This window comes from Callospermophilus lateralis, chromosome 7, assembly GCF_048772815.1.
Source record: "Callospermophilus lateralis isolate mCalLat2 chromosome 7, mCalLat2.hap1, whole genome shotgun sequence".
In the NCBI taxonomy this organism is placed as follows: Eukaryota; Metazoa; Chordata; class Mammalia; order Rodentia; family Sciuridae; genus Callospermophilus; species Callospermophilus lateralis.
Window position 1 is genome coordinate 75572844 of NC_135311.1, and position 17772 is coordinate 75590615.

General features: G+C 31.7%; 1 protein-coding gene across 5 annotated transcripts in view; it reads left to right on the plus strand.

Moving 5' to 3' along the window:
- Ttll7 (tubulin tyrosine ligase like 7) overlaps positions 1-17241 on the plus strand; it is a 144083-nt gene extending 126842 nt beyond the window's left edge. For all 5 annotated transcript variants that reach the window (XM_076863649.1, XM_076863650.1, XM_076863652.1 and 2 more), the window contains 2 exons: positions 1975-2148; positions 12484-17241. In XM_076863649.1, coding sequence (XP_076719764.1) covers positions 1975-2148; positions 12484-12604 — 295 coding nt within the window. In that variant the 3' untranslated portion in view covers positions 12605-17241. The remainder of the gene's footprint in view (positions 1-1974; positions 2149-12483) is intronic.
- The last annotated feature ends 531 nt before the right edge of the window (positions 17242-17772 follow it).

The following is a 17772-nucleotide window of genomic DNA, read 5'->3' on the forward strand; positions in this document are numbered from 1 at the left end:
ATATAATTTTTTATATCTGAATCCAGAGATTTAAGACCTGGAAGGTTATGGAATATTGATTATAAATATAATTTTCCCCATTTTTTTTCAAATTAGGTAAGTTTATTTTCTAATTACCTATCTTTATCTATGAACATATGGTTTTTTTATATTTAGTAATATTTTAAATTTATTTGAATTAATTTAATTAGCATATTATTGTTTATTGAGTGAAAATGACTGTTACTCCTCTGTTAAGGGACAAAACACTTATTATATATGCTCTCTTTTTGGGACCAGTTTTATCCCAAAAAAGAGAAGAAACCATTTGCCTTTATAATAAAAATACCTTTCTGAGTATCTAAGGCACTTGGTAAAATTCTAAGTATCTCAAATAGCCACAGAAGTTTGAAAATAGAGTTTTTGAATTTTCCATTGGGAAGTACATTTTATCAGGAAAATATTTTTCTTAATATTTTTTTCTGACAATCTACTGTTTTCTCTATAAGGACTACATGAATTGGTTTATGTAAAATGAGACTTGAAACATTACCAAGTCTCAAATCATTTTTCCTCAAGGCTGAAGAGTTTCATTTACATTAGAGAATAAGTTTCTCTCTTTTCTTGGGTGACTGGGTGGGTGGTGAGGTCTTTCCTGATTGTTAATACACACACACACACACACACACACACACACACTTGAGGTTACCAAGGAAGTGTGCACTAGCTCTTGCTTTGGATTGAGCCAAGCATACTGAAAGAGGAAGGACACTGACTTTAGGATTGCTATGTCTCCACCTGCACTGCCAAGCCCCTAGAAACAGGCCAGGGGCGATAGGGGATTAAGAAAAACACTCAAACATTAAGAGAGAAAGCTGGGATCAGGTGGGATACTGATCTCTAGTTGAGAACAGTGATCCAGAGCTGGCTCAGCATGTTTATTATATAGGTTTTATCATTCAAAGGTTATTTGTGGGAAAGTTTCTGCAAAGCAGCCAGGCTTAAAGGTCACAGCACTGAAGAAACATTATGGTTTTCTTGCTATGCTCAGAATCCCCTAACCCTGGGAGCTAGTATCTGAGTTTCAAGGTCAAGACTGATAACTCTGAGCTTGTGCAGTTTCCTTGGGCAGGCTATCACCATAGCAACTGGGCAATCTTAACCTGTACATTTTTTGGTAGGGGGTACTGGGGATTGAACTCAGGGGCTCTCAACCACTGAACCACATCCCAAGCACTATTTTATATTTTATTTAGAGCAGGATCTAACTGAGTTTCTTAACACCTTGCTTTTCCAAGGCTGGCTTTGATCATCCTGCCTCGGCCTTCTGAGCTGTTGGGATTAACCTGTACTTTTGCTAAGGGGGTTCCCAGTACAAGTGCACCACAACCACGAGGCAACCAAACACCTTGATCCAAATCACTGCTCCCCACCTTGCAGTGTGTTAGTACTCATGGAGATAATGCTACTTCTAGAGCACAGGACCTGTGCTCTGGGAATATCATGGATGTAGTCTTAAAAAGGGTTTAACCTAATTGTCCTAGTGCTACGGTTCACAGATTAAATTGTAGCAACTTTTTAACCCCTTTGTAGGATCGTTATTAGTGTTAAGGTAAATACCAATTCTTAGAAACCCTAAATTCCTAGAATACTTAATTTTTGAGAAATCAGTTCAGTATTTTACAAAACTATAATATGGAGTAACTCCTTTTTTTTTTTAGGAGATGTTGGGAAGTCATCCTTTTAGCTACCAATGATTGGAACCACCAAAATCTTTAAAGACAAATAGTACATGAATTTGATGTTGGTTCTTTTATTATATAAAGATTAATTTCCTAATTTGTATTTCTTACATACTTTTCAATCATCTGTATGTATTATAGATGTGTGAGAGTATTTCTAGCTTTCTTTATTGGTTTGTTGCTAGGTAAATGATATAGCTGGTTGCCATTTTTAAATGTGAACATGAAGTCATGTCTGTTTCCATGCCAACAGATCCTCCTGGGAGAGTATATTCAGTAGAAGCCCAGAGATGGTAACTCCTTTGCAGCTCCAGTGTTGCCAGCGCCTGGTGGAGCTTTGTAAACAGTGCTTGCTAGTGGTTTACAAATATGCCACCGACACAAGAGGATCACTCTCAGGCATTGGTCCTGACTGGGGTAATTCCAGGTACTGTTTACATTCTCTATTCCCTGAGATCTTGATATAAAATAATGTCACAGTACAGTTGGAAATTGAGCGTTTCTTTTTGCTTAGATAGGTAGGGATAAAAATCTAAAGGCTAAAAATTACACACGCAATAATCGACAAAATATTTTTAAATGGCACATCTTTTCCTTTAAGGGACTAAACAAGGACAGCAATCACAAACCTGGACATGAGGGAAACAGCATACATGGAAATAAACTTATTTGGTTTACATACTTATTTAAATACTTATATAAACTTATTTGGTTTACAAAATGCAGTAAGAGCATCCAAATATGTGGTAATAAATTCAACTTTTGCTTCTTAGTAGGCATATTTGAACATTTTTCCTGGAGTTTTCTTTAGTGGGGAAGATGCCTATGGTTTTATTTTATTGTTCAGAAAGCCTCCACTACTCCCTTCAACACCAAAAAAAAAAAAAAAAAAAAAAAAAAAAAAAAATCTGTTGGAGTTGAAATTTTGTCAAGTTTCACTTCAAATTTGAGTTTTATGACAGTTGTTAAATTGAAATAGGTAACTTTCCAAAACTCCAAAAAAAAAAACCCAATATTGTTTGTAAGTTGCAAAAATACAGAGTAAATTAAATAAGAAGCACATTTTAGTATTTCTCAAAACAATTGTAGCTCCTACTAGAAATAAAATGAATATATTAGCTTTATTATGTGTACACATTTAGTACTACTCAATGTAGAAGGAAATAAGCCGCAATAGTCAAAAAATTCAACCAATATTTGAGTAAACAGTGAGGAAAATGGAACCACATAGTTTGGATTTTTTGACACAGCTGAAAATTGATCTGTTTATTAAACAAAAAGATCTCAGGGAGAATAGTAAAACCAACTTTCTACAAAGTGACTGCAACAAGCAGGATCCTTAGAATATTATGCACAAAATCTTTTACAAAGATATATTAAGTCTTTGTTTTGGATTCTGTCATTATACTCTTGTAGTACCTTTAACCTATATTAATTCTTCTGAAAATAATAACTGATTGATCACAACCACGGCAGAAGTAAAATCAACCATTTTGAAAATATGTAAATATTAAACTTATATTCTGCAGTTTTTATGGTTTGATTGAAGCAAATTATTGAAATAAAATTAATTTATTTTCATGAATAGTCTTGTGATGTAAAAGAATGAAATCCATTTTTTAGACATTATAGTATATAAGTAAAGAATCTTCTCATTAAGTGGTTATGTTTTCGGAGCATGATCAGGAAAACTTTAAATTCCAGTCTAGAAAGGAATTCATCCACACTATGATGTGATTTCTGCAGTTCCAGATGTCATGACCCTGTTTCTGTGACGAATTGTGTAGTTTTGTGGGTAGGCAAATAGGCAAAGTCTTTCAGCTTGCACCAGAAGAAGTTGTTATGCCTAACAGTTGCTTCAGGCCTTTTGATTTTTCTTCTCCTTGTTGTGGTCAGAAGAGATATTCCTGACCCTGTAATGTTGTTCTGGACTTCTGATGAGTTCTGTAATGAGATCTGGACTTCTGATGAGTGCTCAGGGTGACCCCAGTATTGTGAGTATAAGCATTTTGGAGTGTTAGTAAATACATCTTTGTTCTGCCCACATTCAGAACCTTTTGAGAAAGAGATGTGGGAATCAGACACAGTCATTAATGTAGCTGTATTACTTACAAAAGTTACATTGGGGACATGGTTTAGATGTCAGATTAGTGGGTTTTCCAATATTGAATTCCAGAACTAAACTTACCTATTCCAAGGCAGAGCTGAATCAACCCAGACTTTCCTCTACCCTTGCCTGATGAAGTCTAGTGGAAGGGCAAGTGTGAATGTATTCTCTCTGCAGAATTGCTGAGCCAAGCATGCCCGTTTCTTTGAAATCCACAAATCAGATAACTCAATTGTAGTAAGAAGCCAGGAAGGTTATACTATTGGAAGTTAAACATGGAAACACAAGGAGCAGAGGGAGATAAACATTTCTCCCTAATGTCTAGCCACTAAAACTTAAGTCAATGTTACATTAATCTAAGAACATAAATTTTTCCTCTTAAGTAAGGGAACCTATAGTGTTTTGCTTTATATGTAGAGTAACAATATTTGTTACTAGCTTTATTTAATTTGTGAATATACCTGATAAAATGTACATATGAATTTATATTTATACATTAATTTTAAATATTTAAATAAATATGTAAATATTTTTAATATGCTTAGGAGGAGGCACACCTAAACTATTTATTTATTTTACTCAGATAGAGTATAACTTCTTATTTTTTTGGTTGTACATGAGGTAGAGTTACACCATTCATGCATTCATGCCCATATATTGGGGTAATAATGTCCATATCATTCTATCATCTCCCCTGCCCCTTACTCCTCTCCTTCTCTGCTCAATCCAAAGTTTCTCCCTTCTTCCCTTGCCTCCTGCTCATTATGGATCAGTATCCACTTATCAGAGAATATATTTGGCCTTTGGTTTTTTTGGGATTGGCTTACTTCGCTTAGCATGATATTCTCTAATACTGTCCATTTACCCATAAACGCCATAATTTCATTCTTCTTTAAGGCTGAGTACTATTCTATTGTGTATTTATATCACAGTTTCTTTATCCATTCATCTATTGAAGGACACCTAGGTTGTTTCCACAGTTTAGCTATTGTGATTTTGAGCTGCTGTAAACATTGAAGTGGCTGCATCTCTGTAGCGTGCTATTTATAAGTCCTTTGGAGATAGACTGAGGAGTTGGGATAGCTGAGTCAACTGGCATTCCATTCCAAGTTTGCTAAGGTTATCTCCATAGTGCTTTCCAAAGTGGTTACACTGTTTTGCAATCCCATCAGCAATGAATCACACTTTTTGCTCCACATCCTTGCTGGCAGTTATTGTTGCTTGATTTTTTTGATAACTCCCATTCTGTCGAAGTGAGATGAAATCTTTGAGTAGTTTTGATTCTCTAATTGCTAGAGATGTTGAACACTTTTTCATAAATTTGTTGATTGATTGTATGTCTTCTTCTGTGACATATTTGCTCATTTCCTTATCCCATTTATTGATTGGGTTATTTGTTTTTTTGGTGTTAATTTTTTTGAGTTCTTTATTTAATTTTAATTATAAATAAATATATAAATATTTTAATATGCTTATAAGGAGATGCACCTAAATAATTTATAAGGTGATACATTTTGGCTAATTTATCTATAAAACTAAAAAAGAAAAAAATAGAGTTAACATCAGTCAGGTTTATTGATAATGTATATCTTGATTAAAGATCTGTGGGATATTTCCTAGGAGGCTTTAGAGTTGATGCATTTATTACATGAAAGAGAGTGGCCTTCTCAGAAATGTAATCATAGGCATACGTAGTACAAAGATTTTCTCAGGGCCCATAATATTTAAGCAAATAGAACTGATATATACATCTAGGTGGTCAATTAGAATCAATTAATCTATGTATGTATGTATGTATGTATGTATGTATGTATCACCCTATCTGACACTAGCATTCTTGGAACCAATATCTCACTGTAACTAGGTTTACTTGGGAAGCTTTAGGATCTCCAACCACTTTTTGGCCTCCTGGTTTACATGGCTTCACTAGTCAGTTCTATCAAACCCATCCAGAGAACAGGAAAAGAGAAAACTTTATTCCCTTGTTTTATGAAGCTGCCATACTTTTGATACCAAAATTCAACTGGATAATTATTGCAAAAGAGAATGAATATTCAGTCTCAATGCTAACCATAGATATAAAAATTCTAAACCAAATAGTAACAAACTGAACCCAGAGAGTTTAAATAGGATAATATATCATGATCAACTTCTGCTTAATCCATCAATTTAAGGATGCAATAACATTAAAAAGTGATCAGTATAATTTTCTATATTAATAGAATAAAAGATCACTTTGAAAGACATAAATAAATCACTTGGTAGAATTCAGTGTACATTCTTGCTTTAAAAACTCCTTAGTCACCTAGGGAAAAATTAATTCCACAGTCTAATAAAGGATAGCTATGAAAATATCACAACAAACAAACCTAAATGTTGAAGTGTTAAAGACTTTCCTTTTCAAATAAAGCAAGATTTCTCATTACCACTACTTCTGTCCAGTATTGTACTGGAAGTCCTAGATTATGTAATGAGGAAAACAAAATAAATTTAAAAATTAGGTTTGAAATAAAGAATTAAAACTCATTACCAGTAGGTATGATTGTGCTGATACACATCTAAACAAATTTGTAGATTCATTTAAGTGAGCGCAACAATTTTGATGAAATCAAAGTCAATATAAGAAAATCAATTGCATTTTCTGTATTAACAACAAATAGTTAGAATATGAAATTTTAAATATGATGTTCAATATCTTGAAATTCTATGTAACCCTTAAGAATAAGTTTGTATGATATGTCGAGATCATTACTGTCATGTGTAACTAATTAAATAAAAAAAAAGAATAAGTTTAACAAGAAAGGCAAGAAAACTTAAAAAAATGAAAAGATATACCTTATTCATGATTGAAATGATTGTTATTAATATGTCAGTTCTTTGCAGATAGTTTTGTATATATGTAGTTTTCAACTAATCTTATTTTTATTTACTTTTGGTAAGGAAAATATTAAACCAAAGCTTTTTTTTTTTAGCATTTATAATATAGAAAAGCAAAGGAATAATCTTGAAATAAACTATGAACTGGTAGAATTTGTTAAGTACTGTATACAAAAACTTATAGTAAAGATAAATTAAGCCAAGATAATATGGAATTGGCAAAATGATAAATAATTGAGCCATAAATAAACCCAGGCCTACATTTTTACTTGATTTATGACAAAAAGGGGGAATGCTTTACTTAGGAAGAGTGGGAAAAAGAAGTTTGTTTAAAGAAGTGGTGCTGGACAATTGGATTTCCAAATAATAATTTTAAAAAGAACTTGACTTTACCCATGCCATGAATAAAAACTATTTCCTGTGAACTGAGTAAACCAGTAAAGCAAAACTAATGCTTTCAGGAGATAATATGGGATATATTCATGAATTTGAGATGTTTAATAGTTATAAAAAGGGGACTGAAAAGTGCTAATCATAAGGCAAAAGATGAATATATGTGACTATGTTAAATCAGGAACATTTGTTCATCCAAATACTCTATTCAGGAGCTAAAAGCAAGCTGCAAGATGGAGGAAAGTATTTGCAACCCATAAGATACATTAAAATGTTCTTATACATATTATATAAGAATTCCTACAAATTTCTAGCAATAAAAAGAGACCACTGAATAGGAAAATGGGGAAGATATTTGAAAAAAAAACCAAGGAACATTTGAAAAAGTATTTAAGGTAATTAATAATCAGGGAAATACATAAAATCAAAAATAATGAATATCCAGCTCTGCATACCAAGAGATGACAGGAATGTAGAGAAATGGGAACTCTCTTACATTGCTGGTGACAGTAACAATTGACATCTTTTATGTACAGTTCAGCATCACATACTAAAGTCTACCTGTTTTGCAGCTATTCTACTCCCAGTAAATTCTTGGTGGAAATGTGCGGGCATGGGCATCAAGACACTTAGTAGAATGAGCATTGCAGTATTTGCTCATAATATGTGAAAATCTGAAACAATTCAAATATCCATGGAAGAATGGGTGCATTTTCTTGAATATTATCCATATGGTGGATATTAAACAAATTGCACATCCGGTATAACAACATGGATGAGTCTCAAACATAAAGTTGAGCTAAAGAAGTCAGATATAAAGGAATACATATTTTGTCCACTTATTTAAAATAAGAATATGCAAAACTAAATTATGTTTAAGGAATACATACTTAGGTGGCAAATAAGGAAATTACCATAAAAGTTAGGATAGTGATTACTTTATGGGGAGGGAGTGCATGGAGATGCTATAATTCAGAGCTAAGGGATGCTATGAATGTTCAGTTACCTATCCTGAGAGGTAGTTATGCAAATACTTATTTTATAATGCTCATTAAATTGGATATTAATATTTTATGTAGTTTTCTGAATGTATATTATACTTTACAATTAAGAAGTTTTAAAAACTGAGGAGTTAAATACATGGCACCATTTACGGCCCTACATTATGATAAGTTTGACACATGTTCTTGCTAGTGAGGCTGATGCTCATAATACATAAATTATTAGAAGTATTTCATTTATGTACACTATCTCATTGGCACCATACTCTGCAGGCATGACAGAAGCTACTGGACTTTTTTCACAACTGAGAAAACGAAAAAGTCTAAAGAAGTTAAGTGGTTTATCAAAGTCCACATTGCTAACACGTGACAGAGGTGAAACTTGAAACCAGTGCTTATCCCCTAATCCCCCAAATCAAAGTTAAAAATCAGAACAATGTATATCTACTATAATTGGTATTTTAAAAAGTGCAAAATAGTAAGTGCTGGAAAGGGTGTGAAGATGGAACCTTCCTGCATTGCTGATGAGAATGTAAGACAGTGAAGCAGCTGTGGAAAATAGTTTGGCAGTATCTCAAAAAGTTAATAGATTTACTGTGTGACCCAAGAAATACAATCCTAGGTATATACCCAAAGGAATCAAAAACAAAGACTCAAACAAAGAAATACTTGCACATCAGTGTTCACAGCAGCATTTTTTACAACAGCCAATAGGTGGAACCAGTTCAATGGTTCATCAACAAATGAATGGATGAACAAATATGATGTACATATATAATGAAATATTATTCAGCCATAAAACAAAATGGAATCTGATATACAAAACAACATTGATGAACCTTGAAAGCATGCTGAGTTAAATAAACAGACACAAAAGGACAAATATTGTGATTTCCATTTACATGAGAACAGGGAAATTTGTAGAATAGGGAAATTTATAGATGTCACCAAGGGTAAGGAGGAGGGGAATGAGAAACTTTGTGTTTGTGTGTGGTGTTGGGGATTGAACCCAGGGCCTCATGCATGCTAGGCAAGTGCTCTACTACTGTACTATATTTCAGCCTAGAAGGATGGAAAATGGGAATTAGTATTTAATGAGTATAGAATTTATGTTTGGGATGATGAAACTATTCTGGAATCTGTGATGATGGTAACATAATATTGTAAATGTACTTAATGCACTAACTGTATTCTTGACAATGGTAAAAAATTATAAATTTCATGTTATATCATTTTACTATAATAAAAAAAGTTTTCAGAAAATACTGGAAATGCCTACTCTCCATTCCCCAACCAGGCAGCTGAGTTTATTCTGGTTTGGGGTGTGGGGGGTCAGATGTCTTTGTCTTACTCCAGGAAGATCCTAGAATGTAGGTAGAGCATACATTTCCCATTTCCAAGGTTAATTTCCTACCAGTTTTGAAATGCTTCTTGTTCTAGAGATCCTCCACGGCTGACAACAAGAGGGAACATAAAAGATCAACCAATTCTACATCAATCAGGAATAAATGAGTGTGTGTACTATGTGTATAGGAAGAGGGTATGTGAAGATGCTCGTGCCTAGCCTTAGAGCAAAGAAGTGAGGCTATGTGGGTGAAGCAGATGGAAATAGGGTGATCTGAATTATTTTTCCTTGGCATGAGGCAGCTGAGTTAGCCTGTTTTGTATATAAAAAAATAAACTACCATAAAGATAAAGTTGTAAATTTTTCAGACTTTTTGGTGTTTTACAAAAACTCTTTAGACTTGGTCTTTAAATTTGCTTTCTTGAGGTAGTTTTCCTGTTTAAAAATTCAAATTGTATTACTTAACTCCATTGCAAAGAACATTCAAAAATATTCTTTAGTGTTCAGCTAGTGTGGGAATCTACCAAGAGATAATAATGGAAATATTAAGACAAATAGTAAATATTATTTCTCTTTAATGCTTTAAGTAATCAAACTGTTTCTTCCAATTTAAGTTCATATGTACTTCTTTATCTAGTCTTAAAAAAAGCTTTTAACTTTTTCTGCTTCTATTGAAAAGTTTGATTTTGTGACATGTATAATATTTTTCTATTTTCAGCATTATTTCATACTTCATATTTTTGCAAAAATCATATAATTGTACCCATTAGTTTAAAAATTTGTATTCATGTACAATGACAATTATGTGAAATTGTCATGACAACATAGTATAGTTGTGATGAGCAATGACACTAAAGCTGACCTTCATGGCTTTGAATCCTGGTTCACACTTACTAGCTGTGTGACCATAGGAAAGGAATTTGACCACTGTATGTATCATAGAGTTTATTTATACATAAAATGTAGCTAACAAGAATATCTAATATATAGAATTGTTGTGAAAACCAAGTGAATTAATAACATTTGTAAGCTACTTGAAATATTATCATGCTCACAGAAAATGCTATTTAAATATTTGTTTAATTAAATAGAAGTTAGCTGTGGTCCGGACTTTGTATTTTCATTTTTTCATGTGTGAAATGAAGATTTTTTTAACACAAAAGTTTGTGTTAATATTACTGAAACATCAATAGTAATGTTTGCTTAGAAATTCTTTGTAAGAAAATTGGTAGAAGTTACTGTTTACTATGTAATTACCAGTACAGTCAGAATGCATTTTCAAAAGAAGGTAGATTAACTGTCAACTAATACAGAATAATGGGTTTTGATCAAACACTTTAGTTGATTTTGTACCTCTATCCTAAATAGAAAGGGAAGCTTTTACATAATAAAAGGTATCAGATTCATCATAAATCCACTAACTCTTGACATAATAATTAATCCATATAAATTACCCATGATGTTAAGAAAATACATAATCTGTGATATGAGAAATCAATTGTTTCATTATTCATCATTCATTATAGAATTTTGATTTAATTTACTTTGTTGTATATTATTTTACTGGTCTATTAACTTAATAATTTGAGCAATTTGCTTATAGTTTTTGATGTTAGGTAATAGATTTAGTGGATATTATTAGATAATTTATGCTGAAAATAATGTTTATGTATATTATGGAAAGTGCTGCCATTTTAATTTGAACGCTGTACAAAGTTGATTATAATGAATCCATTGTCTTTCAACAAAATTCAAATAAAACAAATATAAATGTAACTTTCCATTGATAGGTTACGATAGTTTCCAATATTGTCTAACATAGAATAGTAGCTAATAGTGTTCTTGACCTTCACTTTTTTCATTTATCTATGATTTTATTATTCTGTCACCAAAGGATTCTGATGTCAAATGAAGAGAATAAAATGAATATTCTGATTCTTATTGTTTATTTTTAAACCGCTGCTAATTACCAGTCTCCTTCTTTTGCTACTTGTCCTCTTAGAAATTTCTCATAGAGATCTTTGTTTTGACTTTTTAGCAAATTCCTTTTCAGGATTACTTGGACTTCACTTCAAATAGAGTTATTTATTTGTATTATTCATTTGGATTTCCTTGACTGTTTCTCTCTAGACATATAAATAGGACTGGCACAATGCTAATCAAGGTTTTTCAAAGAAAAGGGATTATATGGGTGTACAATTTTCTTTGGAAATTTCGAATATCCAGAGCTTTGAGTGAAAAGTGAAAAAAGAGCAGAGGGGAGCATTTGTTGGCAAATATGACGTTAATCAATATGAAGTTACTCATTGTCTTTGTCTGACTTATTATGAACAGTCACATATTTTACTATATTAATATTAATAGTCTATTTACAGGATGCTGCCCTGGGGTCCAGTAGAAATGTGTAGTATATACTCTATATTGTCTTTGTAAAATTAGGAAAAATCACATCGTCTAAAATATATTTAGTTGTAAGGGTTACATATAACCTGTAATGATCAGCCCTGAATAGCCTAAGAATATAAAATTTCTAGTCTAATTATGAATGTTAATCTTTAACTTTTTCTTTTAGATTACCCTTAGACATAATACTTCAATGATATATTTTAAATTCTAATCAGTATTTCCAGCTTCTTGGAAACATAATTACTGTTAATGTGGTTTGTCAAAAATTCTCATATCCCATATTTTAAAGAAATATTTGGCTCCATACATTACTTACGGGGACTGATGATGGATTCTAAATTAACACGAGCCACATAAACAGTTTCATAGCATTTGAGTTCAATGATTGTTTATGGGATATCTTGAGATAATAATATCATATGTTGCATCTATGTTCAATTCTTTGAGTAAAGTTCTATGAGCTTCCTTGACCCCTGATCTTGGGGAGGAAATCTTCTTATATGAATTGCACTGTTATTACAGTGACAATTTTCATGTAGGATGTGTAAATTACTAAACACATAACCCTTTAGTGAGAAATGTTAATACTAATTTGCTTGTAATAATCTAATTTTTTTTACCTGTCATTTTTAGGTATTTACTACCAGGAAGTACCCAGTTCTTCATGAGAACACCAATCTACAACACAAAATACAATTCTCCTGGAATGACTCGCTCCAATATTTTGTTTACATCCCGATATGGCCATTCATGAAACTGAAAGGAAGATCCATCATAGGTCATGCATAATAGCAATTAATTTACTGCCTCAAGTTGAACACACAAAGACAGTAACCATTAAGTGCTGTTTTATGTATATATGACATATATGTGTGGAAATATATGCACACATGCACTCAAATTATATATGTATATATATATTTATTATAATATATGAAAGAAGAATTAGCAGAAAACTGAATATAAGATTTAACCTTTCTGGAAATGTAATAAACCATGTTAAATTGTTTACACAAATATGTGAATGTCTAGAATTTGCTAGGTTTATAATTCCTTCCTACTAGAAATGTTATTTTTGCTGCAGAGATTATAAAATGGAATTGATCTTGATGATCCCATTACAGTGTTAAATTATTTTCTAGATAACACAGCTTTTGACTTGAAAAAGCATTAATAGTATAATATGTTATAGTTACGTTACTCACAGTAGCCATTTAAAATGAAACACAAAAGATTGAGAAGCTTGATGATAGGATTAACTATAAAATGGGCTTACCATTAATATACACGTGTAAAGTACTAGAAAAAATCCCAAACTGATTCTCCTACATTTTTATTCCTCTGTGTGGGAATTTATCAACATGTAATAAAGTACATTTTCAGTAAGGGTCTGGTAAGATCATATTATGATCTAAAACAGAAGACAATCCATTGGGCTAACAATAAAATGTAATATAGTTTATATCTTTACATTTTATAGGGAGTCATGGAAAGGAACAGAAAATGATGGTAATGACAGAATTCTGTATGACTGTTGTGTCTCATAACATTTTTATTTGGAAAATATGTCTTTGATGGGTAAACATATGCTTAAGTACAATTCTTCTGCAGAAGTACAAGAACAGACATTTAAAACTCATTTTGGTGTTAAAAAATAATGCATCACACTTAATATATAATAAATCTCTCAATCTTGACACCAATTTACAAAATTTAGTATGGTAGTTTCTTATTACACCATAGAAAAATCTAAATGATTCTGAATACAAGATTCTAGTAGCCACATATTACTAATCATTGAAATACCCTTGAGAAATTTGTTTTAATCAAAGTACAGTATGAAGTTTTCTTCCTGTCAGATGTTATTATGGATAAGTTTCATAGCAATTTACTTCCATTTCTTGCTTATGGTTTGAAACCCAATAAGTGAGCCTTTAGTTTTCCACAAAAATATAAACACCTCTATCATTGAACTCCTTAGAAAGTATATTACTTTCAGAAATTTATTGAAACTTCCTCACCCAGTGGTTCTTCTCATAGATGCTAATGTATTTGCAAAATTCATGAATGTTGTACTTCTTTTTAATATCCTAAAATTTATTTCCAGTAAATCAAGAAACGGCCTCACAGCAGGAGAACTGAGACAGGCAGATTGGCCTGGTTTAATTCAGAAGCTGGATAGTTGACAACCCAGAGTTGTAAGTCAGACAGATTTTTGCTTTAAGGCCATCTTCTGAGAGTGTTGGACCGAAATGATTTATTTCTTTCCTAAATTATTGCTCGTTACTTTATTCTTTTGACTACTTAACATCCACATTCCAGTTAGGAACTTTCTTTGCTGGATGCATCCCAATTAATTTGCCATTGTCATTGTGGGAAAAGAGGACAAGATATCAGGATGAAGGAAATTCCTAAAGTGTTTAGGAACCTATTTTGTGAATTATTAAACATGGTGTAGCTTTTCCAAAATAAATAATGTAAACACTGAGCTCTTATAACACCACTGTAAGAATGATCAAAAAGTCTGTCATTTCATGGAGTATTTTTAGTCATTTTTTTTTTTTAATTCATGAAGGAGACACAACTTGCAGTGGCTGATAAATGCTGTCAACCCAGTTTGATGGTCATTCACTTGCTTTAGTTAAGTCACAAATGGTCACTTAATTTTCTCTAGTGTATGTTTTAGAACTTCTGTCTTTATTCATACAAGAGTGAAATTTTTATTTAAAATAAAAAATGAAAATGTTCAACACTGGGAGGAACCTTTCCTCCAGAAACACACTCACACAATTGAAAGATAAAAGTGAATTTAAAAGAATAGAACTACCCTGCTATTTGATGAACTAAATTTTACTTCTCTAGCTACTTACATCTGGCCTTATTTTGAGCACTAGAATTTTATTACCCACATTTGCCGTTTCATACTGATCTGCTTTGATATGATGAGGTTATGAATAAAAGCCATTTGCTCATTGTTTATATATGCTACCTGGCATGCTGTGCACTCTAGCTGCTGTAGTGCTATTCCCTAATGAGCAACTAAGAGGAGAAGACATAATAATGAACCATGAAGTCTCCAGAGACCATAGAAATGCTTTTGAGGCATAAAATATCCCTTAGTTTTTATTATAAATTTTTTATTCACAGAGTAAAAACATATCAGCATAAGCATTAGTACAAATTCAACTCTTTTTTTTTTTTTTTTTTTTTTAGGAGAGAAAGTAGCTTTATTTGAAAAACTGTGAAAGCTGTTCTCACCAGGGGTTTTAAAAGGGAATTTGGTTTACTTACAATGGAAGCATACTTTCACTATGATATAGAAAAACATACCCCTAAATTGGGTAAATCTTAAGACTGGAATGCTTACCAAAGCTATAAGATTGGGTTGATTTCCAGATTGTCTAGGAAAGAACCTTTTTATTTTAAATCATGTCATACAAACCCAATCTGAGATTGCAAATTAGTTTTCACTCAAATATTCTAGCATCGTAGATTAGTTATCATTTGCTTTATATAATATATTGAAGGTACTGTTCTTCATATTTTGATTCATTTTATAAGCAATAAATTTTAATGCATTTAATTTACTATAAGAATACAAAAATGATGTTGTAACAGAATCAAGCATGGAAATGGAAATGGTAGCCTCTGTTTAGTATGTAGTTGTATATTACAGATAAGATGCCAGGATATGTACACAAATTTTATTATATGTCTATGTTAGGTGTAAATACACCAAAATTTCCTTAGTTCCTCCTCCCCAAATTAAAAAAACTACCAAACCAAACAACAAAAGTCCCTTTCTTTTCATTTAATATTTATGTACAATTAGATAATAGTGGCTTCTAGCCATAAGAAATTGAGGGCATCCAACTAAGTGATGTTCATCTAGCTGCCTGAACCACAGACATTGTAGCCTTCTGAATTTGGGGGTAATTGGTTATAAAGCAATAGATAACTAATACATGTTAGAGCCTCTTACTATTCTACTATTAGTTTGACAATTTGTTTTTTAAAGAGATTATTATTGTGGCAGATGTAAAAAAAACTGAAAATGGTCTTATTTTACTTTTATTTTTAACTTAGAGAGTAGATGAGTATGGAATTTTATCTAACTTTAAATTTCAGATGTTTTAATATAAATAAATTCAAATATTTTTTTCTTTAAAATGTGAAAGTCCTTCTGTGTAGAAATTCTCTTCAACACACTACAATATTCAACATTTTCAAAAGTACCCCAAAAAAGCTTCATAAATTTTATTATTTAATTTTCTGTAAAGCATTGATTCATTCTTAATTATATATTCTTCAAAAATAATAGGAAATACCTCAGGAGTGACAGAAGATGCTTCCCATTTTTGTTTTGTAATGCTAATTTACATTTTGAGTCTTGGTTTATGTCATTCTAAGAGTTAACAATAAAAAAATGTAACTATTTAATGAATTGTCTTCCTGTGATCTGATGATTTTTTAAGTATTTGCTCTTCTTTTTAAATTGAGAAATTTGTTTTTGAGAGTCATGTTATCTAAATATTAGTTATTTAAATATTTTGGACTAATGTTAACTTAAAAATAAATTAAAATTTAGAAATATGTTCATGATGAAAATTTTATTCCTTACATTGCTTTCTGTTTCTCTTCTCCCTCTTATCTTTCTCCTTCTCTGAATTCCCTTTCAAGCTTTGAACTTTGCATGGACAAAGTCAAGAAAAGAGAAATCCTGCTTTTTAAACATTCATTGTCCTTGAATTTTATGGTATGTGTTTGCCTCAACAACAATAAAATTTAGATCCAATATGTTACAGGATCAAGTTCAGTTTGCTGAGATTTTTAGGAATCGGGTTGAAGTCTCTATGCCTAAAAAAGCATTAATTACTGGATCCATACAAAAAGCAAGATACGTGGCTACAAATAACATTCTTGCAACCAAAAGTTTTAATATTAAAACTTATTGCACACTTTGAGACTGCCGCCATTTTTTTCTCTATCATAAATATGTATATAATATATCGAAGGAAAATTGTTCAAATAACATATTCTGTATTAACTGGGCTGTCTTACCTAAGAAGAGTAAATAAAGTTTTCATTTTATCCCCTTCTACTAACTTGAAAGCTATTGGTAAAAACATCATTCAATAGACTAATTATTCTTAAATTAGTAAGAAGGCTTACCTTACAAAAGTGACCCTATAATGCTGATATTTCTCTTTCAAAGGCTAACCACAATTCCTTGTCCTGAGTTCATACAGTAATGACTACACATACTATAACATGTGATTAATGGATTTGCAGACGGTTTTGGATTTGAGGATTAGCTTAAAAGCAGTACATGTACTAACACAAATCATGACTCAAATATCCCCATGTGCTTTACAACCTGTATATGAATCCAAATATTGTCACAGAAAATGTGCTTGAAATGTTAACACAGTATGCAATTAGCATTGCATTGTCATGCTCCAGCATGTGGTATCTGTATGGTGAAGTTATTTCAATTACTCAGATATGTTACTATAATAAAAAAGGTTTAACATAAGAAAGCCTACAGTATGTCATCAAATGCTTATTTCTGTTTCTCTCTCTCCGCACACACCTCCCTCTCCCCTGCCTACTTTGGTAATAGAGATTGGTTTCAAATTAAGCTTTCAAGGTGATGAAATATATTTTCACAATATTTTTTTATGCTGTACGGACAGCAGTAGGATAGTGCTACCTGCCATTAAAGTCAGGTCAAGTAAACAAAATGGGTTTGAACTCCTCTTTTGGTTAAGTGGAAGGCAGATAGTTCTAAAATTTAGAAATTTCACTTTTATATCTTTCTAGTATTGTGGATTATAGGAACAGTATTAGTAATTTGATTAGAATTATGTCAGAATCTCAGGCATGAAGTTCATTTTTTTCTGGAATTTATAATTATTCATC